At 38.6% G+C, this 26,003-nt stretch overlaps 1 protein-coding gene across 7 annotated transcripts in view; it reads left to right on the top strand.

The window, feature by feature from the left end:
• Positions 1–571: 571 nt before the first annotated feature.
• Positions 572–26,003, top strand: part of RIC8B (RIC8 guanine nucleotide exchange factor B) — a 102,509-nt gene continuing 77,077 nt past the window's right edge. For 5 of the 7 annotated variants that reach the window (XR_005987900.1, XR_005987897.1, XR_005987899.1 and 2 more), the window contains exons 1-2: positions 572–1,108; positions 9,588–9,635. Coding sequence is in view for 3 of the 7 variants with exons in the window: in XM_041755790.1 (XP_041611724.1) it covers positions 1,025–1,108; positions 9,588–9,635 (132 nt within the window). In the remaining 4 variants the exon portion in view is untranslated. The remainder of the gene's footprint in view (positions 1,109–9,587; positions 9,636–26,003) is intronic. The other 2 variants (XM_041755791.1, XM_041755789.1) reach the window with 1 other exon arrangement.

The following is a 26,003-nucleotide window of genomic DNA, read 5'->3' as shown; positions in this document are numbered from 1 at the left end:
GTAAGCTGCACGGCGACCACCTGCCACGGAGTCCGAGCCCCCGCGGCACGCGATACGTGGCAGCGACTACTGCTAAGGCAGAAAAAACAAATTTTTTTTATCCAGGTAATTGCCTGCAATTTCCCACATTACTGCAGCTGAATACATAACATGACCGCAAACAAGGGGAGGAAGGAAAGAATTTCAAAGAGACCGAAACCGCTAAATGAGAAAAAGAGGGAATTAAAACAGTGCCCGGCAGTTCCCACCAAGGGTGCCAGTTTCCGCGACTGTCAACCTGCCTGACCAGCCAGGGGAGAGCAGGACCGTCAGCTCCGACCGGAGCACAAAGGAGGCAGGGCCGCCGCTTACACCCTCCCCCTAACGGTCTCCTGGCCGCTGGCCTCCGGCGGCCGCGGGACTCCCGTTTCCGGCCCTAGCTGGACCACAGCTCCCGGCATGCCTTTGGCGGGAAGTCTTTCCCGCTGGATGACTACTAATCCCGGCATGCCATTCGGCACTCCAGTGAATTAGGTGGGAGAGAGGCAGGACCCCCGCGAACGCAGGGAATTGTAGTCCACGTAGCTGCCGGCTCTTAGAGGGGCGGGGAAGAGCCGGGTCGCTCCCGTCAGCTGAGGAGAATGATTCATAGAGGAGGGTCAGGAGAGAACAGTTCTGTCTGCAAGAGCCCACTCAAAAGGCTGGACTCTTCTCCGAGGGAGGGAGAGGCAGGAGAGTAAGCGAGGCCTCGGGCCTGACCCCGCCTCAGGCCGCTCGTCCGGCCTCTCCCCGAGTCCTGGGCCTTGTCGGGGGCGGCCGCGAGGCGCCGGTTGCTGGGGGACCGTGACGTCGCGGGGTGAAAGTTGAGGGGCGGTGACGTCGGCCCTGCCCGGGCGGAGGCTGGCGGGTTGGAGGCAGGAGGGAGGGAGGGAAGGAGGGAAGGAAGGAAGCTGGGAACGAGCGAGCGAGCGGGGGCGCGAGGCGTTTACCTGGAGGCAGCGGCTTGGGCGCGCAGAGCGGCCGCGGCTCCCCCGCACCTGCGGCCATGGATGAGGAGCGCGCCCTCTACATCGTCCGGGCCGGCGAAGCGGGGGCTATCGAGCGGGTCCTGAGGGATTACAGCGATAAGGTAAAGAGCCCTGGCCCTGGGCGTGCGGTAGAGCACCCCCGGGCCGCCCTCGGGGCTTGCACATCGCATCCCTCCCAGCCCCCTTCATTCCGGGGATGCGCGTTACTCTCCCCCGAAAACGTTTCCGGCTTGGGCATGCGTGTTTGTGCCCCCAGCCTTTCGCGTCCGTGCATCCTGCATCCCCCTGCCCCCACTCTGGCGCCCACTCCTCTGATTCCGGCCCAGCAGCCTGTCCTGCGGTCCTCCTCCCAAGCGTGCAAGTCACACCCCCGGAATCCGTAGATGTGCGTCCGTGCCCTGTGCCCCACTCGGGGATGCATACATGCACGCGAGGCTTCCTCACCTGTATAGCATGAAAATCCGTGTTTCCGTGCTTAAACACGGCCCTTGACGTGCATAAAACCTATCAGCCACGATGGCAGTTCTTTGTATACCTACAGCACTATACAATTTCCAAGGCTTGATGTCTCATGTATGGTCTAACTTGATTCTCAGAGTGTTAATAGGGTAGATGGTGTCATCCTCCCCATTTTATAGATGAGAAAACCGAGGCGCTAAGAACTGAAATCACGCCAAGGTCATGGACATACTGTGTTGTAAGTGGGGGGGAGATTCTGACTCCTAATAATACCTATTATTTGTATCGTATTAACAGCTTTCCCTCCATTATCTCATTTAATCTGGACAGCAGCCCTGCGAGGTTTTATCTTCGTTTTGCAATTGAGATTCTATATCAGTTAAGTAACTTGCCCAAGGTCATACTTGTGAGCTGGGATTCCAACCTAGGTCTTCAAACCATTCATTGTTCTTTCCACTTTACGACTCTCCAGTAAAAAGATATCTTGTTATAAATCCCAGTCACTTCTCTGAATGTTTCTCCAAGAACCGTTAGCTCTCCATCACTTTTCCTTCCAGGGATTTTACATGCTTACTTCAAAAGGTAGCATATCACAACTTTATTCTTCCATTTAGAAGACTACTTAATAGGAATGACTGACTGACGACTCACTTCTGTGAAAATACACTCAACACCAAGTCTCAGCCTAGATAAAGCATCTTTCTTCCTTTCACTTGCTTCCACTCATAGCTTCCCCTTCTGGGTTTGCTATGCGTTCAGCACTGCACTGTAGTATACTTTGTATGATTGAGCTGCTAGTGTGCCATTTCTGCCCTGGGGGGGTGGGGGGTGGGAGAAGATCCAAAAATAAGACGGCTTGATTTCCATTTAATCTTCCCAATAACCCTGTGAGGAAAGTGGTGGTATTCCGCATTTCATGAACAATATTTAGGATAATGTTGGCCCAAGTCCACACATTCATTGAGAGATGGGGCTGAGATTTGAATCTAGGTTGTCTGACTGCACTATCTACAGTACTGTGCTGCTTTCTTTGGGAGGATGTATGGATGGATTCAATTCTGTCTGTATCTTAGCTCCTTCACTTTCTAATATGTTTTACTGTTGCATGTCTGCCTAATTTAGGAACAATTCTTTTAATGAATACGTGTACATATTGTGAAGATTATATTCATTTAATTTTATTTATAACTCCTTTCAAAAAAAAAAGTGAGGCAACTACACACTGATTTTCAAAAGAAAGAGTGTTGAATCAATCAGTATTTATTTTTGCAATTACTATATGCCAGATATCCAGCAATAAATAAGAACTTTCTTCTCTAGTAAAGGGAGGAGTTGAAAAACCTCCAACTGGATCTTACCACTTTCTTCAATATTTCTCCTTCCTTTCATGGCTAAACTGATTAGAACTCCAGAGTTGCTCCCTTGAATTTATCTCTTCCTCTCCTTGGTCTCCCTCTAGGTTGGTTTCTACTGGCCAAGTGCTGTCAGAGCTTAGTTTCTGGGTGTCTCCAGCTCCCCTTTCACATTGGGAATGTTTCTAAAGTTGTAATGCCCAGTGTATATCATTTAAGGTGGTATTCCTGAAGTACTTTTGGGCTGCGCCTAAGAATGCTCTGACTTGACGTGAACCAGGTCAGTCTGCTCCTTCAGAAAAGAGCTGTCATGTTTAATGCTGATTATAGTAGGGCTACCATACAAAGACAATAGCTGAGGTTCATGTTGTCTGTGGGGCTTTGCCCCTCAAGGCAAGAGAGATCTTGGAGGCAGATGAATAGGAAGAAGTGTGATTGCAGTGATCTGGCAATAAAAATGGGGAGGTGGAATTAAATTGCCTGGCTCTATGGGATATGGAGTCTGAAACCCTGAAAAAGTAGCTGAATACTGTGTGCTTGATTTTCCTTATCTGGAAAAACAGATTTGAGAAATGTTTAGAATAAGAGGTGATTATGGGGCATTGAGACACTATCTAACCAAGAACAGAAATGAATGATGTACAAAAAAAGTGACTTGTTCATTATTTGGAGGAGGAATTTCTTTATGCTACCTTTGTTTCTCTAGTAAAGCTAGAACTTGGGACAGTTCTAGAAGTACAGCGTACACATTTGAGTAGAGTATGTAAATATCCTGGACCATGTAAGAGGGCTTTTTGCTTTCCACTTTGAGGTTGAATTCTGACTCTTTGAATTCATTCCACAGATTTTTGCAGAGGAGCATGTTTAATGGGCTATTCCCTCTAAATAGTGGAAAGAAGGTAGAATTTAAAGTCAGATAAATCTTGGTTCAAATCTGCCTTTTGGGCAGCCCCGGTGGCTCAGCGGTTTGGCGCCGCCTTCAGCCCAGGGTGTGATCCTGGAGACCCAAGATCAAGTCCCACAGCAGGCTCCCTGCATGGAGCCTGCTTCTCTCTCTACCTCTCTCTCTCTCTCTCTCTCTCTCTGTCTCTCATGAATAAATAAATAAAATCTTAAAAAAAAAAAAAAAAAACAAATCTGCCTTTTACTGGCTTCATGACTGTGGATGTTATTTTAAGCCTGAGTCTTGGCTTCCTTATCTGTAAAATAGGGATAATATTACTGAAGTTATTATGCAGCTAAGTTAACCAAAGTTTAATGCTGTACACTGAGCAGAGTGCATCTAGGAGGCATTTACTCAGTGAGTTTTAGTTCTAATGAGCAACGTACTCAAGAGGTCCTGTGGCTCTGGAGCCATACTGCCTGGACTCTGATCTTTATCATTCATTTGGCCTAGGACAAGTTACATGACTTTGTTGTGCCTCAGTTTCTTCACTTGTCAAACAGGGACAATAATAGTACCTACATCATAGGTTTGTTGTCAGGATTAAGTGAGTTATATGTCTAAAGCACTTGTAACAGTGCCTGGCACTGAAGAAGAACCCGTAACTGTTAGTTTTGAACAAAAAAGGCAGGAATTAAACATGTAGCACTGAGTTGATGTGGCTTGGTAAAAAAAAAAAAAAAAAAAAAAAAAGAAAATTGAGGAATATACTTCTATCCTTTCTCTTTTCCCCTGACCCTTACATTTTCTAAAGCGTAGCAAAATACCTTGTACCATGTTTAGAGCCACAGTTACCTACCTGGCTCCAGGTAGCAACATCTAATTTCTACTGTGTTACAGAGACTTTAATTTTCAAGCCTTCTTCCTTCATATACTGACTCTTGTTATTCTGGGGAGAGGGAAGATCTATCTCAGAAAAAAAAAAAAAGAAAAGAAACTTGTCTGTTTTTCAAGGGCATAATGCAAGTTGACCCAGCACAGGAAAGTATTAAAAAACAAATAGGAAGAGTGGTTGTTCTTTTTCATTTGTCTCAATTCACCTGTTAACCTGTATTGAGTGCTTGCTGTGTACAACATATTACCTATCCCAAGCCCTTTCATATGTCATCACATACAATCCTCATATTAAAACTTATGAGGGAGATAGCAGTATTCTCTTTTAGTGGGGCATAGGAAATTGAGGTTCAGAAAGACAAAGTGACTATCTATGGGCTCAAGGGCACAGCTAGAAGTGGCAGACCTAGTCTTTAGATTCCATATCCAGGGCTTTTTTTTTTTTTTTGCAAGGTCAGGTTGTCTTTATCCTGTCTATTCTATGTTTTTGAGCATAGAAGAGAAAAAGGTTTTCAGGACCAGTACATTTTTTCCTTTGGTTACTATTAGGTCCGAATCACCTCCACTCCAGTTATAGAATGAGCTATTAATTATGGGTGGTATGGATTGTGCTAGTGTAGGCTGTCCAGGCTCCTCCTCCATCAAGGCCTGTTCTGATAACAGATTTAGTAGAGAGATTAGTTGCCATCATTATGATTATCAGAACAAACAATGATCAAGGGCCCCAAGGTGTACAGTAGTATCTTAGTTCCTTGAATCACAGGATATTTAGACTAGAAGGAATTTGAAAGGTAACTGGATCTGTCCCCTTCAGTTAAGAGGTGAAGAAGCTGAGGCCTAGAGTCATCAATTATGATGATAGCCAGATAAATGGCTTGGTGGCCTTAGAGGCTCCCTGGGTATATGATTACTCCATATCAAACTCCAACAGGATTCCATTTTGGAAATATGGCAAATTTATGACCAAATTAAAGATAAAGTTATTTAAGATACAAGCAGATAGGTAGGTCTCCAAGAGTAGTCCTCATAGAGAGGAAAATGACACTGATAGCAGTGAGGTATTCATTTGTGTCCTAGAACAATCTGATTAATAGGGACCTAATATTGACACAGTTCTAGAAATGCAGACTACACATTTGAATAGGGTATGTAAATATCCTGGACCATGTAAGAGGACTTTTTGCTTTCCACTTTGGGGATGAGATCTGACTCTGAGCTCATTCCACAAATTTTTGCAGGGGAGCATGTTGAGTGAGCTGTTCCTTTGTTATACCTTGTTCTTGTTTCCAGACTGGATTATATAATCTCAGTTACTGGAATTTAGTTCTAGGAGTAATCTCTTCGTGAAACACAGCACACAACACACACACACACACACACACACACACACACACACCGCACCCCTGTTAGGCTAATTCCCTTATATCAGTACTGTTTTAATGTATCTTCTAAAATGTGAAATAACTCTTAATTCGCTGATAGGTCAGTACTTGGCTAGATGCCACATCACAGGCCATGCTATAATAACAATAGTGGCCACTTAATGAACACCTGCTATGTGCAAGGTGCCATACATAAAAGATAAGGAAACTCTGACAGGTAGTAAAGTTGAATAACTTGACCAAGGTCACACTTTTAGTAAACAGCGGAACTGTACTCAAACCCAATGCTTTCTGACTCCTGAGCTTTTTAGAGCCTACTCATAGGATATAAAATCTATGGGGTGGAAGGAGTCCTCTTAAGTCTGGTGTGTCACTCAGCTGTTTCTACTTTACTTGGTATCTAAATTGAACAATGGTTTTACTCTTTAGTTTATATTTGACTTGCTGCTCCTGTTCATCTGGAAATTAAGCACATAAAGCTGAGGTGGTTGACTGTTGGTTAGCAGTTCTGTAAAGGTATTTACAGCCAGAAATGCTAGTTCCCCTTCCCTTCCCTTCCCGCCTTAGAAAGGGGATAGAATAAGGGCTAGAAGTACTGAATAGATTAGGTACAATCTAAGTTGTATAAAAGAAACCACCCTTAGAGAGGCCAACATCTTTGGATCCAAACAGTCTTAGAGGGCTGAGCTTCTGAATAGATTGGCACATTCAAAATTCAATTTGTATTGCCTCACATGCCAGTATATTTTCTAATTGAATTAAGCCCTCATGCTAGTTAGGACTTTTGAAAGCTTTTCTTTCTTTCTTTTTTAATGTTGTGGTTTTATGACCGGATCAGCCTTGCATTTAAAGGCAACAGAAGATTTAGTCCTTGGTACTCTTCTAAATTATCACCTTAAAAGATAAATTCTATGTAGAATCTGTTTAATAGATATATTTATAACTTAATGTGGGTCTTTCTAAAAGATGATTACTTTCTCTGTTCCTTTACCATAAATGCCAGAGAAAGTTTAGGAAACCATTATATTGGCAACTAGGTTCATTTATTCCAGATAACTTGTGGAATTAATATTTCACATATAACGGCAAAAAAATAGCTTTCTTGATTTCTAAGTACAGTTTATTTTCACTTGTATTGGACTTTTTCTCAGCGTCAGTTTACAACCTTAGCCTGATGTCTGCTGCTTCTTTATCTAAAGTTAGTTTTTACTAAACCTCCCCTATAAATTCCTGAGTTATCTAATTCAGATTTACAGCTTGTTTTCCTTTCTTCTCTTTTCTTTCTTTCCTTGTTCATTCATTTGTTTATCTTTTATTTTTAAAATTTCCCTTTTAATTATAAAAATAATATACCAACAGTAAGTTTTGTCAAAGACATCACCAGAAACTCTACCACCCCTATACAGTTGCTTTTATTTTTGCATTTTAACACTCAAGCCTTTGTTCGAATGTATCCATATACTTATGCAGGTACTGTCATCATAGACATTTAGGTTGGTGTTTTACTATTTTTCCACTTGATGCCATTATAAGTAATGTTCTATGTTGTTACAGAGATCTTTAGCTATTTTTTTGTTTTAATTGCAATATATTTCATCAGGTGGATGCATGGCAGTTTATTTCATCAGTCTCCTGTTAGATATTCAGATTGTCTCTTTCTTCCATAATATTAGATAACATTGTAGTGAATATGCTTATATTTTTCTCTCCTTCTGGATGATCTCATTAGGATAAATTCCTAGGAGAAGTTCTGCATCAAAGGATATGAATATTTTTATGTTTTCTAGTATATGTTACCAAACTACTTTACCTTTTAATTTTTATTTATGATAGTCACAGAGAGAGAGAGAGAGAGAGAGGCAGAGACACAGGCAGAGGGAGAAGCAGGCTCCATGCATCGGGAGCCCGATGTGGGATTCGATTCCAGGTCTCCAGGATCACGCCCTGGGCCAAGGGCAGGCGCCAAACCGCTGCGCCACCCAGGGATCCCTACTTTCCCTTTTAGAGTTTATGTCAGTTTATACTGCTGCCAGCAATATCACACCTAGATTATTGATGCCCATTTCTTAGAAGGCTTTATGTCCTCAGTCTTGCTCTCCTTTGATCTGGTCTGTAGGCAACTGTCCAAAATATTCTTCCAGAATGCTCTACTGTTTACACCTCTCTAAGAATCTTCCTCTGGTTTCCTGTCACCTATCTTCCAGTTCAGTTATAAATTTTTAAAATCAAGCCATTCTTACTATGTTACATCATCCATTTTAATTGTTTTGCAAACCATATGCAAGGCCGCCTCTCTTCAGTTTCTTCAAATGGCCCTTCTCTCTTACCTCTAAGTCTTCCCTCTGACCATTTCTTACTTTCAGAACTGCTTCTCTGTCAGCATTTCTCCATCTCATTTAATTTCAAAAATTGCTTCTTCTACAAAGCAGACAACACAGAACCACCTGTAATGATGCTGTCTTGAGTACTTTGTGTACTTCTGATGAGTTGCCAATAAATGTCAGTGTGGCCAATGAGAAAAATACAAAAGAAAGGCAGAGGTGTTCGGTGGAGATTTTTTTTTTTTTAAAGGAAAACATAGGATTCATGAGAGCACTTGGTTCTCTTGAATAAAACTTGAGAAAAGAATGCGAAATTTTGTGCTTTGTTTTTGGGTATTATCACTGTTTATGTGACACTGAGCAAGTCAACTTACTCCATCCTCTGTTTCAGCTGCAGAGTGGAAAATACAGTGTTGCCAATCATTTGGAGAGTCGTAACACTGTTCTCTTCCAATTATTTTTTCATCAATATCATTGACCTCATCATCATTATAATCCTAATATTTACAGAATATTTACTCAGCGCCAGGCACTGAGGTGGTATGTTATATGCCTTAGCTGTTTAACCTTCACAGCAGTTCTGTGAATAGGTCCCCCTTCTTTTCATAGGAGGAATCCACTGATAGAGATTTTGTTACTTGCTCAACTAGTTAGTGGTGGAACCATATTTAAGCCTTAATTCTTAGAGAATTACTTCTCTGAAATACCAATCTATCTTCCCTGTCTACAATTCTCTGATCATTTCTTATTGCATATGAAAAAGAAAGCAACTTTGGGTCTCAGCAACACTGGAAGACCCTTCCAAATTTCTGTCCAATTTACTTTTCCATTCCCCTCTTTTTCCATTCCCCTGTCCCCTCACATTTGTCCTATATTTCACTTTGAAAGACCTATTTATTTCACAAATATATCATATTTTCACACATCTGAGCCTTTGTTTCTGTCCTTAGAATGCTTTCTATTTGCCTCCTCTCAAACTCCTGTTCATCCCCCAAGGTCCAGCTCAAATGGTCTATACTCTATGCAAATCATTCCAAAAAAAAAAAAAAAAAATTCCAGATTTTCTCAGGCAGAGTTAGTGACTTAGAACTCTGTTATTTTGTCTGTTTTTCTGCTCTAGTCTTTTATACTGCTTAATAATTATTTACTTACATACCTTTCCTGCTTTAATATAAATGTTGAAATACAATTTGGGAATGCAGCATTTTTACAGACATGTTTTTAAACATAACCAAAATGAAAAATCTGTGTAATTAAAATGACATTGTTTCCCTTTTTTCCCCCCTCAGCATAGGGCTACTTTCAAATTTGAATCAACAGATGAAGATAAAAGAAAGGTAAGCCTTGGTGTGTGTGTGTGTGTGTGTGTGTGTGTGTGTGTGTGTTTCATTCATGGACTCTCTAAACAGTGAACTTGTTTTCATCTGATGATTGTTTAGTTTTTGGTTTCCTTTCACTTTGCTTTTAGGAATGCTAAGAAGACAAGTACCAGGGTTAGTATGGATTACACACACCTTTCTCCTCTTCCATCCCCATAGGACCATTATACTTGCATAAATCAGGGGAATGGGAAGGGTTCAGAGGGGACTGTCCCGTGTGTTCTCACCTACAGAGATTGACTTTATTTGGTGGCAGAACTGTAAGCTGCCCAAAATGCATTGCTAATATTGTGATGCTTGGCTTTGGGTTAAGTTTTGGGAAAGCAGCTGCTTGTGCTGTTGCTCCTCAACCACACATTGTTCCCCATACTGGCAGTAATTTATATTGTTGTCAGCAATTGTCTTGGTCACTGACTTAACAGGCATAGAGAAAAATGGAGTCAAGAGCCTCACCAGTAGGGGAGTTATTATAAGAAAGGATGAATCAGAGGGGCACCTGGGTGGCTCAGTCGGTTAAGTGTCTGACTCTTGATTTTGGCTCAGATCATGATCTCAGAGTCTTAAGATTGAGTCCTGCATTGGGCTCTGCAGTAGGCTTAAAGCCTGCTTGAGGTTCTCTTTCCCCTTTTCCCTCTCTCTAAAAACAACCAAAAAATAAAAATAAATAAATAAAATTTTTAAAAGATTTTATTTATTTATTCACTAGAGACACACAGAGAGGCAGAGACACAGGCAGAGGGAGAAGCAGACTACCCGCAGGGAGCCCAATGTGGGACTTGATTCTCAGACCCTGGGGATCATGCCCTGAGCTGAAGGCAGATGCTCAACCACTAAGCCACCTAGGCGTCCCTAAATAAATATTTTTTTTAAAGGGTGCATCAGAGATATGACATGTAGTTTATGTTTTGCCTTTTGGGGTTGCCTGTGGTTGCTTTTATAGCTGATTAGAGCATGATGCTAAAGAAGAAGCTCACTAGCTTCCCTTGACCATTTTGCTGGGCAAAATGACTGGGCACCTGGGTGGCTCAGCAGTTGAGCGTCCGCCTTTGGCTCAGGGCATGATCCCAGAGTGCTGGGATCGAGTCCCACATCAGGCTTCCTGTATGGAGCATGCTTCTCCCTCTGCCTATGTCTCTGCATCTCTCATGAATAAATAAATAAAATATTTAAAAAATAATAATGTCAAGATCAAGTGAGAGAATATGTCTGAACCAGTGTAAACCTATCACTGCTGCTGAAAAAATAGCTTAAAACCAGTGCTTTCCTGGGAATAGTCTGATAATACCTTGAAATCATCCCTTTACCTCCACCCCTACCCCCACCTGATGTCTACATTTCACTCATTTTACCTCTTAAGATTCCTACCATCCATTCTCTCCTTAATCCCTGCCCTAATTCACACCTTCATCTGAGTTACTGTACCAGTTTCCTGACTGTTCTTTCTTTTTCCAGTTATGTGCCCTTTCAGTCCGTTGTCCATAATTCTAAAACAACAATATAATCATATCACTCCCAACCTTAATACCCATGAGTGACTTTCTTTGCCTATAGAATAAAGTCAAGCGTCTTAACATGATATAATACATGTCCAGTGATCTGATGTCTGTCCACTTTTGCAGTCTATTAGATACTACTCTCTATTGTATTTTATGCTTTAACAATATGAAATATTTCCAGCTACATACATATCTGCATCCCTTCTGCTTTCTTTCTAACTTTCCAGATGTTGTGTTCTACCTAGAATACCCTCTCCTTTATATACTACTTCCTCTTTTCACCTGGTTAATTCCCACTCAGCGCCAGGAGCACCTCCTTTAGGAAGCCTCCTCTGGCATTCTATCAGGGTGAAGTAGGGTGAAGTATCCCTCTTCAATAGTCCCATAAAATTCTATGTAAATCTCTAACATTATGTTTGTACATTGTCTCTTCATTATATATTGAGGTCTCTCATTGATAGACCCTGCAAACTCCAATGATAGATACTATTGCTTATCTTTATATCCTCGACATCTAGAATGCCCAGCGCATAGTAGGTTAGCCAAAAAGTATTTATTGAATGAGTGACATGGAGTATAAACTTTGAAGGGTAAAGGTTTAAGTCTGATTTTCTTTTGGATACTCTGGTTTCTCTTCAGATCACATAAATCTTTCACCTTTTACTGATTTTCTTTTGGATTTGAATAATGTAAACAAGACTCAAGTACCTTGTAGAACTAATTTGCAACTACGTTATGCTGTTTGAAGAGCCTTTTCAAGATAGGCCTGCTCAGGCCTGACCCCTTATCTACTGAGTCAGAATTTGCTGAGTGGAATCCAGGCATATGTATTTTTATAAATGGTCTTTGGGAAATAAGTACTCACACATTGGGTGGGAGTACAAAATGGCACAATTCCTATGGAATAGAAACTGGCACTATCTACCAAAATTACAAATGCATTTTGCCCTTTGACCGAGCAACGTCACTTTTAGAAATCTATTCTGTGGATAGCTTCAACCCAAGTAAACATAGTTATTCATTGAAAATTGTAAATAATAGCAGAAGATTAGAAACTAACAAGTGTCCAGCAATTAGGGAGCATTTGAAGAAACTAGGGTACATCTATATAATGGAATACTGTGATGTAGTAAAGAGGGGAGTGGGGGAGAGGGAGAAAGATAGGTATGTGCTAATGGGAGAGTTAAATGAAAGAAAAGGAGTAAGGTGTTAAAAAGAACAATTTTGATACATTCATGATAGGTGTTCAGGCTAGGGAGGCAGCTGCTATTTTTATTTTATTTGAGAGAATTTATACTATATCTGTTGATTCACTGTACCTTGGGATTCTGACACTAGAATCTTTAATAGTGCTTTTACTGGTCAAAATAAGCACATTAAGACAGATTCTCCATACTCCATATAAGTTTCAGTTGATGGAGAATAATTTCCCATTTAGTTTTAATTTAAGCATGTGTGTTTTCTGTAGGATAGTAGCAAAACCTAACATTTCAAAGTGTTGTCTTTTACTGCCTGCTAGATCTTTGGAGACAGTAGCTTCTGTGCTGGTATTATTTTCAGTGACTATGTGTAGATTCCTGGGAGATCTGATATAAACATAAGCAATTAGGGACCTAGTTAGCTGTCTTATTAATGGAAAAAGATGGGCAAACAAAATCATTTTAGTCTCTAAGGGTTAAAATCATTAGTGACTCTGTGTAAGGCCCTAAGACTATCGGAATGCTCTAAAGGATCTACATCCTAACAGCTTTTTAGGTTCTCCGTGTAGAGAGACATAGAATAGTAGGCATGTCTTGACATTAAACCCAGTCTGAAATTAAGAGGAACTCAAGTTACTGTCTAATTTGTTTTGCTGCCCTAGTATTCTTTCTCTTTCCTAAACGTGTCTCTGGAGCCTTCTGCCACCAGCTCCGTGGTAACAGCAGCGCCCCTTTCGATAAACTAACTACAGGTGCTGTCTTTCTGAAAAACATACCTTTCTTCTGAAAAGTTTTATGACCACTTGGAAGTAAATGTAAAGGAATAGACAGAACCTTTCAAAAAATAAAACATGATTGTACTGTGTTTTTTAGGAAATGGTTATAAATTAATGATCCTTAGGCCTAATTCCAAACACTTACATAGTGTTTTGCATTTTTACAAAGATTTACTTTGCAACAGTAATGCAGCAGTTCTGTAAGTCTTGTGAGAATATCACCAATCCTATTTTATAGATAAGAAAACTGAGGCTTATGTTAATGATAACTTGCTAACACTCACATAACTAGTAAATGGCAGATCCTCAAATAGAGAATGGATTTTCTGATTGTAAAGTGCAGTTCTGCCACTGCTCAGTGCTCCATAGCTGCCACTCATTCCGACTTGAGGTATATTTTCAGAAGGTTTGAAATTGTGACTCACTACCTTGTTTTATCTCTTATTCTTGAGAAACCATTTAGGCAACCAGACTTAAATTGGAAAATAGCAAAGGAAATTACCAAAAAGGAGAGCTTAAGTTTTTCTAGAGAAGTAAAGTCAGATACAACTGTTATTTTGCATATAATGCAAATAGTTCCAGGTGCATATGAATCATTGTATAGTTAGATATAACCACCTGTGCTTATTGAAGCATTTGCCTTATATTCTCTACCTCTAGGCTGTGATTGTTTACCTGCACAAAACAAATACACCATGCAAATCGGTAGGATGGAGGGAAGTAATCTGAAAATTTACATCTTGAGGAAATGAAAGCTCTTATATTTGGCTTCTAAAACACAACTGATCTCCACACCAATAAAGAGTACTAATTGCAATAAATGTTGAAACATACATGTTGTTTAATGAGTAAAAAAATTGCAGCTCTTTCACCTGTGAGATAAGAATACAGCCATATCAAATATAGAAAACCTCAGGTATTGTCTAAGATAAATCTTTGTGTACGTAGTGATTTTCCTCAAAAGAATAAAGTTAAAAATAGCCAAATTTCAAGCATTTATCTCATTACCTTTAAACTCGTATAGATAAGCCCGTTTTCTATAAAGGCAGAGGATAATTGCTGAGTTGAGAACTCTTAAGAACAAGAACTCTGGCTTAGTTTTCTTTATATATATATTTCAGCCTCCCAGATGGCAGAAAATAGGCACCTATAGTAAACACCTGTTAAATAAATGGAGGGACTTGTAGATTGAATGGGGGCCAGAATTACAATGACTTGTACATATTGTTTGACTTTGATATTTTCTTAATTACACAGAATCTCAGTATAATGTTGTTTACGGGAAAAAATTGATACAAAAGCATTCAAACAGTATGATCACAGTCATGTAAAAGTAATAACTATAAAAAGAAAAATGATCATAAGGAAATTTACTAAATTTACTAAATGGTGGCTATCTGAATATTATTACTGTAGGTGATATTTTTTCCCTTTTCTATATTTAAATAGAAAATTACAGTAGATGATAGTGATTTAAGAATGTGATAATTACATAACATGTTACATATGCTACTCTATAGTAGTGTGGTTAGAGGCATAAGCAAAGATCAATACTTTTTAATCATTTATTTTCCTTAAAATTGAGCCTTTTTGATTACCTTATATATACCTTTGGAGGGGAACTTTAAAAATGCTACTAGTTTGGAAATAATATTGCCTATGGAGTCAATTTATGGTGTGAAATAAATTTATATGAACATGAAAGTTCATTCTACCATTTGAAATTTTCTTTTTACTTCCCCCTCCCCTCCTGCCAGATCTGAATGTGCTTGGCATATTAGTAGAGATCTCTGTAGTCCACAGATATTTTTTCAGTAATTCCTGAGTGCCAGGTCCTGTGTTAGACCTTGGTTGCTAAGTTGGCTATTTGCCTTGTGGTATGTGGTTTGGCACATTCTCAGCTACAGATGCATACTGAAGATTGCCATTGTGGACTCTAGAAAATGAATGGATAAATTTCCATATTAGATTCTCCTCAGGAAATGTGCCAAGACAGAACCATCAATTCTATACTGTGAATCCATGCTTAGGAATAGCTCAAGGCATGATGCTTGCTCTGAAAGCCTTTTATGCTTATTTTAGTTACTTGAAATTGTTAAACTCCAATTTTCACTAAAACAGAATGAGCTTCATATGCTTTATAAATTTGACTCAAATTTCATTTTATTGTCTCACCTTAAGGAATACTTTGATACAAGTACATCTCTTATTTAGAAGATAATAACTTTAAAGATAATCATTTTCAACATCTTGATTTCTTTGAAACACATATACACACACAGTCACACACACATATACAACCAAAAGCATCCTAAGCCTTTTACTTTTTAAAGTTTCTGTGTCCAGCTGGGATCTGGCATAAAACTTGGCTAGAAGGGGTGAATTGTAGCATAGATCAAGGTGAATGCCTCATAGTAGTTTAATAATTTGGTATAAAATAATTTAAATTTCATTTCAGACTCCATTTTTTATTTTGGATGTTTGCAAAGGCATTGAGAGACTAAATGTAGGGAAAAAGAACAAAACAGCTCTTCTGACTTAGCAGGCCATAGATGTGGCAGCCCACCTAAGGTCTTTGGATCACTTTTTAGGATTTCTTTCTCAGAATTATAAGAATAGATCTCCAGTTTGTACTTTAGAATTTCAGATTCATTTTCTCTTACGAGAAAGCAAAAACAAAAAAACCTCAACAAGAAGTTCCACTTCCAGCCATGATAGTATGAGTAGTTCTACAGACCTGCTCCCCACTGAAACTGATAAAAATTATTTTTAAAAACAATCATTTAAAGTCTTGGAAGGAGCGGTTCAGTCAGTTAAGTGTCAGCCTTCTACTCAGATCATAATCCCATGGTCCTGGGATTGAGCCCTGTATTGGGCTCTCTGCCTGCTCCTCTCTCTCCCTCTGCAGCTCTCCCTGCTTGTGCTTTTGCTCTCTCTCAAATAATTTTTTAAAAATCTTAAATATAAATACATACATACATACATACATACATACATACATACATGTCTGGAAATACTCCTAAGAACATAGAGTCAATGAAGAAATACTTGTTCAAGAAAATCTACTAAAACTCAGTAAGAAAAGTAAAAATCTGTGGTATTAGAACTGAGACCTGCTCCCTCTTCCCATTAGTTGAGTGAGATGGAAACTGTTCCCCAAACTGATGAATTCACGAACATAGAGCTCTCTCTTTCCTCAGTTCTCAGGTGGAAGGCTCTCTTCCAGTAGAAAGGTAAGATCAGTATTTCTCATCCTGCCCCAGTTACCTGTCGCTGAGACAAATTCTAGGTGAGTACAGCTGAGAGGTGGGTCCTCCTCCTTTCACCCAGCCCCCACACAAGACAGAGGCTCTACCGTGGATATGGCACCATGGAAAATAGAGGAGCCCCAATTGCCCTTGCCCTGGCCTGTGGGATGCAGATTCTACTCTGGGAGAGGCAAGTTGAGGATAGCTGGGACTGCTATTCCTCCGTCCCCTCTTCAAGCTCTCCAGGAGGTGTCACCCAGAGAGAAGCATGACATTGTCTTTGCCCCCTAGCATCAGAACCAGAGCTCAGAAATTTTGTCTAGAGAACAAGCAGACCTAATAGCAGAGACCCTCCCAAAAGGAACCAACATCATTTGCGGAGTGTGAAGTGCATGCCTGAGGGGACAGGTTGTGGTGAAAGGAGGAGCTGGAGGGAGATTGATAGTCATTGGAGATGCAGGCTAACCAGAAGACTGGCTAATTTGCTAGAGAGAAAAGGGGAAAGAGGCAGCTGGGAGGAACCCTCCTGTGGTTAGAACAAATTCTAAATACTGACCTCAGGGACTATCCCTTCAAAGGAGCCCTAATAGATTGGTTCAGTTTGTGGAGCAATTTATGCCCAGGGTATTGTTGAAGACAATAGATCAATCAGCTGGTAGTTGTTGGAACTTAACAGCTGGGTGTGGTCAGAGAAAGAGAAGGTCAAGGAGGGGCCAGCCAAAGCCACTGTCATTTTAGGATGAGCCCCCTGAGGAGCAACATCTGCAGAGAGGGAGGGGGAAAATATACTTAACTAAAATAATTCATCCAGTCACTGAACAAATAACAATAGCAAATCTTGGAGGGTAGATTCAGTATCCATTGTTGCTACTACTTATTACGTAAAATGTCCAGTCCCCCCCCCCAAAAAAAATTATATATGAGACATGTGAAGAAAAGGGGAAGAATGACCTATATACAGTGGGGGAAAAGCAGGTGACAGAAACTGTCCTTGTGAGAATGACAAGATGCTGAGTTTAATGGACAAAGACTTCAAAGTAGCCATTATAATTATATTCAGAGAACTAAAGGAAGCCATGATTTAAAAAGTAATGCAAGGGTTGATGACAATGTCACATCAAATGAAGAATATCAATATGAAGAGAGAAATTGTTAAAAGGAAAAAGAAGAACCAAATGGAAATTTTGATGTTGAAAGGTATAATAAAATATAATAACTGAGATAAAAATTCCCTAAAGGGGCTCAACATTAGGTTGAAACTGGCAGAAGAAAGAATAAACAAACCTGACAGTAGAACACTAGAGAATGTACAAGATAAATAACAGAGAATAAAGAATAAAGAAAAGTAAAGAAAGACTTAGAAATATGGGGCAACATTAATGCCAACAGCTATATATGATGGGAGTCCCAGAAGGAGAGGAGAGGGAGAATGAAGAAAAAATATTGAAAGAAATGATGGCTAAAATTTTCCTAAATTTATTGGAAAACAACCTACACATCCAGGAAGCTTAATAATTCTGAGTAGGATAAAGTCAAAGAGATCCACAAACAGATACATCATTAGTAAAAACGCTAAAAGACAAAGACAAGGAAAAAAATCTTGAAAGCAGCAAGAGAAACATGACTCATCACAAGGGAAGCTCTATAAAACACAGCTGATTTCTCAAAAATGTAGGCCAGAGACAGTGGAATAACATATTCAAATAGCAGAAAGAAAAAAACCTCAACCAAGAATCCTATTACCAGCAGAGTTATCTTAACAGTGCAAGGAAGATAAAGATATTTCCAGATAAATGAAAAACTGAAAGACCTTGTTCTAGACCCACCTTATAAGAATTATACTAAAAGTTCTTTCAACTGTAGTTTGAATTTACATGAAGAAATAAGAAGCACTGGAAAAGGTAATTTTGTAATTGTAAAAGACAATATAAATGCATATATTTCTCCCTTCTTAACTGATTTTAAAAGCATTTATATAAAACAATATGTATATAATGTATTATTGAGCCAATAACATATAGAAATGTAATATTTGCCAAACAGCACAAAGGTAGATAAGAGCAAAACTGTATTAGGCTAAGGAAATGACTCCAGATACTAATTCAGATCCTCAAAAACAAATCAAGAAAATCAGAAATGATAAATAAGAAGGCAAATATAACAAAATATCTAAGTATATGCTTGATGTTTTCTTTTTCTCCTCAGGGTCTTTAAAAGACAAAATTATACAAAGTAATAGTTATGATATATTGTTGGGTTTGCAACATTCATAGATGTATATATAACAGTAATGCCACAAAAAGAGGAGAAGGGAATAGCATCATATAGAAATAATGTTTCTGTAGCTCATTGGAACTAAGTTAATATAAATCTGGAGCTGATTCTGATAATATGTATATGCTAAGTAAGCCCTTGAGCAACAAAGAAAACTCAGACTTAGGAAATAACTCAGTTTTTAGAAAAGCCACAAAACCTTGTTGAAAGAAATTAAATAAAATCTAAATAAATTGGAAGATATTTCATGCCCATGGATTGGAAAACTGACTTTCAGTAAAATGGCAGTACTTCCCATATTGATCTACAGATTTAATGAATTACTTTTTAGAATCCCAGGTAACTTCTTTGTAGAAATTGACAAGCCAACTCTAAGATTCATGGAATTGAAAGGGATTCGGAATAGCCAGATTAATCTTGAATAAACTTGGCTCACAATTCCCAACTTCAAAATATACTACCAAGCAACAATATTCAAGAGAGTGTGGTACTGGCATGAGGACAAAGTAAATATAAATATATGTGTATAGACATAGGTCAGTGAAATAATATCAAGAGTCTAGAAGTAAACACATGTCTCTGGTCAACTAATTTTTGACAAGGATGCCAAAACCATTCAATGGGGAAAGAACAGTTATTTAACAAATGGTGCTATGACACCTAGATAGTCTCATATAAAAGAATGAAGTTAAACCTTTACCTCACACTGTATGTAAAAGTTAACTCAATGGATTAGACCCTAATGGATTAAGAGCTAAAACCATAAAATTCTTAGAAGAAAACAGACAAATCTTCATGACCCAGGATTTGGCAATGGATTGTTAGATATGACCCCAAAAACACAAGCAACAAAAGAAAAAAAAACAGATAAATTGGACTTCATCAAAGTTAATTTGTGCTTCTAAGAACACTATTAAGAAAGTGAAAAGACTGCCCACAGGATAGGAGACAATATTTTCAAATCATGTATCTGGTAAGAGACTTGTGTCTAGACTATATAGAGAACTCAGTAAAAAGAAACCCAATTCAAAAATGGCAAAGAGGGATCCCCGGGTGGCTCAGGGGTTTGGAGCCTGCCTTTGGCCTGGAGTGTGATCCTGGAGTCCTCGGATCAGGTCCCACATCAGGCTCCCTGCATGGAGCCTGCTTCTCCCTCTGCCTGTGTCTCTGCCTCTCTCTCTGTGTCTCTCATGAATAAATAAATAAAATCTTTTAAAAAAACAAACAAACAAACAAAAATGGCAAAGGATCTACATAGACATTTTTCCAAAGATACACAATTGACCAGTGAACACATGATCAAAATGATAACTTGACATCATTAATCATAGGGAAATGCAAATAAAAGCCACAGTGAGATTCTGGTTCATACTGGTATGGCTAGAATAAAAATCAATAACAAGTGTGGGAAAGGATGTGGAGAATAAACCCTCATACCTTCCTAGTGAGAATATAAAATTGTGCAGCCACTTTAGAAAACAGTCTGGCAGTTTCTCAAAAGGTTAAACTCAGCAATTCTACTCCTAGGTATAATTGCTGAGGTATAATAAGAAAAAGGAAAAAAAGAAAAAGAAAAAGGTATAATCCTTTTCTTACACAAAAGAAATGGAGATATATATCCATGCAAAAACTTGTATGTGAATATTTACAGCAGCATCATTCATAATAGCCAAAAGGTAGAAACAACCCAAATGTCTTTCAGTTTGTAAATGGATAAACAAAACATGTTAAGCATGCAATGAAATATTACTCAGCCAAGAAAAAATAATAAAGTAATTGATAAGTGCTACAACATGAATATACCTTGAAAACATTATGCTAAGTGAAAGAAGCCAGACACAAGGGCTATGTAATGTATGATTCCATTTGTATGAAATGTCTAAAATAGGCGGATCATAGTAACGAAGTTGATTAGATGTTGCATTGGGGGTAGAGAAAGAGGGGAGTGGGGAGTTATTTCTGACTTTGGATTTCTTTTTTTGATAATGAGAATATTCTAAAATGAGACAGTGATGATGATGGTGGTCATACATATGTGAATATACTAAACCAATGCATTACATGCTTTTAGCAGGGTGAACTTTATGATATGTGAATTGTATCTCAATAAAGCTTGTTATTAAATACTAGTCAGTAACATACACTGTCCATCATCATTCTAAGCAGTATATGAATTGGATTGGACATGGATTAACATGTCTAATCCTCACAAGGCTATAAAGTAGGTATTGTTTGGCTTTGCAGATAAGGAAACTAAGGCATACAGGAAATTACTTTTCCTAAACTAATGAAGTAGGAGGCCATGACCCAAGCCCAGACAGTCTGGCTTCACAGCCCAAGTGCTACACTATACTGCCACTCATTAATAATTGAATTGACCTGTTGTATAGCTTAGGAATTGATTCTATTCATTTTCTGATTTTAGGCTTCTAAAATTTGAGACTTGATGCAGAACATAAGCAAAGCTTTGACGCTGAGCTAATTATCAGCATTGACAGGAAACAGAAAAGTAGCATGCTTTGCAGTGTGACTGAATAGGATAGTATGTCGTGTACAATTTCTTTTTCTTAGAAGTTAGCTCTTCCTTACAAAGTTTGATCACGTACTAAGGAAAGGAGAGAACATGTATGTCTTTGACTAATTAAAAATTCTTAGGGATCTGAGTTACTGACTGAACAGACATCTCCACTTTCCCAGCTTCCCCATTTATAGATGAAAAATTGAGAAGTTGATTTATCCAATGTCACAGTTAATGAATGGAAGAGCTAAGACTCAACCCAGGTCCTCTGTCTCCTTTTCTGCCTTCAGTGATGATATTTGCAGGCCTCTTTCTCAGAGAACTCACACCTAAAGTAAGGGACCCAGAATATCTTCCAGTACTGTGATTCTTCTAAGGTATCCTGCACCAAGGGTCATTAGACTCTGAATACTTTCAGTAATGGGAAGCTCACAGCAGCCACTCCGCTGTCAGATAGCTTTAATTATTAGAAAGCTTTTACTTGTATGAACTCTAAATCTGTTTTGGTTGATCCCCCTACTTACCGACATCCCTCTCTGCCTCTACCTTTGTTCACTGTTTGTTTTGTCTTCTTGCCTCCTTTCTGCCACACCATCTCTATCATTCCTCCCCCCCCCCCAATGACTGACTAACATTTATATTTATCAAAAAGCTTTCTCTGGCTGAATTCTGCATAATTTATTCCTTCAGTCTTTTAATACACAGCTTAAATCACTATACACTGAAATATATTTACATTCCTTATTCATTCATTATACATATGTTCAATCTTCCTAATATATAAACAACTTTGAGTTTTTTAGCTTTTAGCTCCCCAACCCAAAATAGACTTCTTGTCACTTAGAATTTATTTCTCTTGAATAATATGCATGTACTTGAATTTTAAGTGGGGAGCATTTTGAGTTGTGTGCCTATATGGGGGCTGAGTACACAAGTGCTCAGTAATAGACACTACAGATTCCGAGTGAACACCATAGAATCTATAAAATTAATGCATAATTACAATGTTATGCTTTTAACATTGACATTTTCCTTTTTTAAGTAGCTTTGCTATGAAAAGACAAATACAGAAAAAAATTTCCTAGCCATATTGTGCCTGTGTAGAGTATTCCTGTTAATGTTTCTCAATCTCTTTGTCCATCTGGCCATCTTTATGATGTAAGGTGCATTAACCTCTCCTCTACCCCAGGCAAAAGATTTTTAAATATATAATCTCATTTAATATTTATAAGCCCTAGATGTTATTCCTAATTTTAGAAATGAGGAAATGAGGCACAAATGATTTCAAGAAATTTGCCCAAGATCACATAGCCACAAGGACAAAGCTAATGCTTGAAACCAAGAGCTTTCTTCACTTCAATTGTACTGTTTCCCAATAAATAACATATAAGGTGAATTATATCCTACAGTATGTTCTTTTAGATATTATCTGTATTGAGTAATTATAGCAACTCTGTAATAGATACATTTCTATATTACACATGAGGAAATTTAGTTTCAGATAGATTAACAAAATTGCTCCAGATCCAAGTTCAGAAAATAGTAGTACTAGGGACTAGAGAGAAACCAAATAGTCTGTTCTGTGCTTTTTCTGCTACATCACTAGTGTCTTCTTATGACTTTGAGGATCTCTGAAATCTCATAGCTATCTCTTTGGGACACCTTAACTTCCCTTTTGTCCCTCTTCTCAACTATCTTAGTCCACTCTGGTTGCCATTAACAGAATACCATAGACTGGGTTGCTTAGACAACAGAAATTTATTTCTCACAGTTTTGAGAGAAATAAACAAATTGTTTTTGAAAATAAATATGTTAAAACTCACAATATAATAAGTCACATGAATTTTTAAGATTAAAAAAATAAGGTATGAAAGGAATATTGTAGCTAAGGCAGGATCTGTTGGATGGTACCTCCCTGGCCTCTCAAGGTACAACTCTCTCCTGAGGAAGGTCAGGATGCCAGCAATAGGTTTCATCCTGAGGCCTTTTCTCTTGGCTTGTAGGTGGCTGCCATCTCACTGTGTGCTAACATGACCTCTTTGTGCAGAGAGTGGGGGAGGGGATATGTAAGTGAGCTAGCTCTCTAATGTTTCTTCTTATAAAGACACTAACTCCATTGGACCAGGGCCCCTCCCTAATGACCTCATCTAACCCTAATTACCTCGCCAAAGCCCCATCTCTAAATACCAACACACTGGGGGTTAGGGCTTCAACATATGAATTTAATGGGGACACAAACATTCAGTCCATAACATCAGCTTACCATCAGAGCGCCCCTGACTGTCCTCTGTACATACCTGGACCATTAGAGCTGAGAACCAGGGATTCAGAGTTAGATTAGTTAGTACAGAGCGAATAGTTGTGGGCTGTAGGGTAGATGGCATTGGACGCAAAGCAAGGAAATCCTAAAGAGACTGTATAGGAAAGACCTTGATAAACTGAAAAAGGCAAAAAGGCAAAGGAGCTCTAGAGATCTGTGGAACCATGATCTGTATTAGCCACTAAGATACAAGGTATATGTCATGACAGTGTCTGTCTTCCAGCCTTATTAGAACACTGCATAACCAGACTATAGCTTATGCTAAGAATTCACTGAGGGCTAAATGAGATAATGACCCTTATTTGGCAAGTTATAATAAGCAACAACTGATGATACGTTTGTATTTGCCAATATGTAAAACATACTTAAGTATTTTAATACAGGTATTAATACAGGAGAAAAGGGCTTTCTGAAAAATAAAAAGAAACTTTTATGTAGTAAGAGAAGCAGAGTTGGCTGGTTCTGTATTTGAATAAAAATTAAAAGTTTGAAATGCCCATTTCTGCCCTGTGTCAGAAAAGGATGGGCAACTGATTGATTTTGTATTTCCATTTACATCTAAGTGGTCTTTCCTATCCCTTAATGAACTCTTGATGATGCAACATGTCTTTCTCAGGATTGCTAATTAGCAAAAAAACTTGAGCCAGACTTACATAATTATTGTTCCTCTGCACTCTCTTTTCAGCCTTTTTGGCAGGATTACCCTGGAATAGAACATAGCCAGAAGGATTGTCTTACTGAAAAATGTACATGTGCAGTAAGAGAGACTAGAGGTGAAATTTAGGAAGCGAGATAAAACCTTACTCACAAGGACAGTATCCATGACATAAAAAGTGAGAATTACTATCACTTCCCAAGTGTGTGTGGGGGAGACCACAAAAGTCCACAGATAAAATATTAAGCTAAATATCAAATGGACCCAACTGCATGAGTACTCATTTAAAAATTTTCATCTTTAGTTTTTTATAAAGAAATTCCAAATTTGACCTTCAGAATCCTTTCTTCAACTTTTATTAAAAGCACAGTTCAGAATTCTGGCAATGAGTCAGTGATTGTTTAATATTTTTGTAAAATACAAACTTTTAATAGGTCTGTCTTGTAGAACTGACAACATTGTTTCAACTGTTAATTATAGTAAGCTTATTTTAGAATTTAGTACCTCTCTTTCTCTGTCTTGCATGCACACACACACACTCACGTGTGCTGTACACAGAGGGCAAAAGTTTAGACCTATCAGATTTAGGTGGCTGACCTTCAACTCCAGTTACAAACTAAAATTAGATCCTTGTGGAATATATATCCAATGACATCCATCAGAGGAGAGAGTAGGTACAACCTTGAGAGGCCAGGGAGGTACCATCCAACAGATCCTGCCTAGCTACAATATTCCTTTCATACCTTATTTTTTTAATCTTAAAAATTCATGTGACTTATTATATTGTGAGTTTTAATATATTTATTTTCGTGTAGAAATTCTTCCCCACCCTACCCCCACTAAATCTTTTAGTAAACCAGTGGTTAAAGAGGATGTACTAGGATTGTCCTGTGACTTTAAGTATCCCTGGCATTGTGCCACATCTCCCAGATGAATGTGCATAGTTTATTTTAAGAGCAGGGTCCTATCCCACCACTATAGGAGCCCTGGTTGGAGCAAGAACATAATAAATTAAGCATGTGGTTAATGTTGTAGACATAAAAGACAAAAAGTGGGTGGGCGGGAGTCCATTCTTATTAAAGAGAAAGTAGCAGACTCTAAGAATAGGTATTCACTACTATGAAAATAGAAGAACAGAAGCATTAAATAATAATTAAAAAGTGATCACAAATGAGACCATGTTTAAAGACTTAAGTCTATTTAAGGAGGAAAAAAAAAGTCCTCAAAATTCCTTTCACAGGCCTAGCTTAACCCAGAATTGCTTTGAATGTTGGAACACCCACTTTTGCTTTATTTCTTATACATCACCAGATAGCAGTAGAATGAGAAAAGAGGAGGACTGAGAGGTAAACAGCTGAGTCCCCTTTCCCACTGTAGCTTTCTGTGCTACATTTAGCAAATAATGCGACCTCTCTTAGAGTCAGTTTCCATATCTGTAAAATAAAAGAAATATTCCCTAGTCCTGAGTGTATTATTAGGTATTTTTCAAAAAGGATTCTGTGATCAAATAAAGGAAAAATCAGTTTTGAAAAATTAAACAGATTTCTCTTCCATGGTACATCTGAGAATCTTTAATATTTTAGTAAGCTTTATACGTTTCTCAGACTTATTCTCCCCAATAGCCACTTTTTTATAGAACCTTTTGCACTGCTAATGTATGTTAATATTAAATAATCACTATAGCCCCTTCTAACTCTTAATATTCTGATTCTGTCAGTTACACTCATTTTGTTTGGCACTTCAGCTGTTTTCTGGCCTGTAATTATCATAGGGTTACTGCCAAGTTGAACTCAGTGCTTGTGCTGTGTGTGTACCCTGCACCTCTTTCCAGCCTGAACTG

The sequence above is a fragment of the Vulpes lagopus genome, chromosome 5, assembly GCF_018345385.1.
Source record: "Vulpes lagopus strain Blue_001 chromosome 5, ASM1834538v1, whole genome shotgun sequence".
NCBI lineage: Eukaryota > Metazoa > Chordata > Mammalia > Carnivora > Canidae > Vulpes > Vulpes lagopus.
The sequence above is the reverse complement of the archived record's forward strand: the minus strand, read 5'-3'. Positions and strand labels throughout refer to the sequence as shown.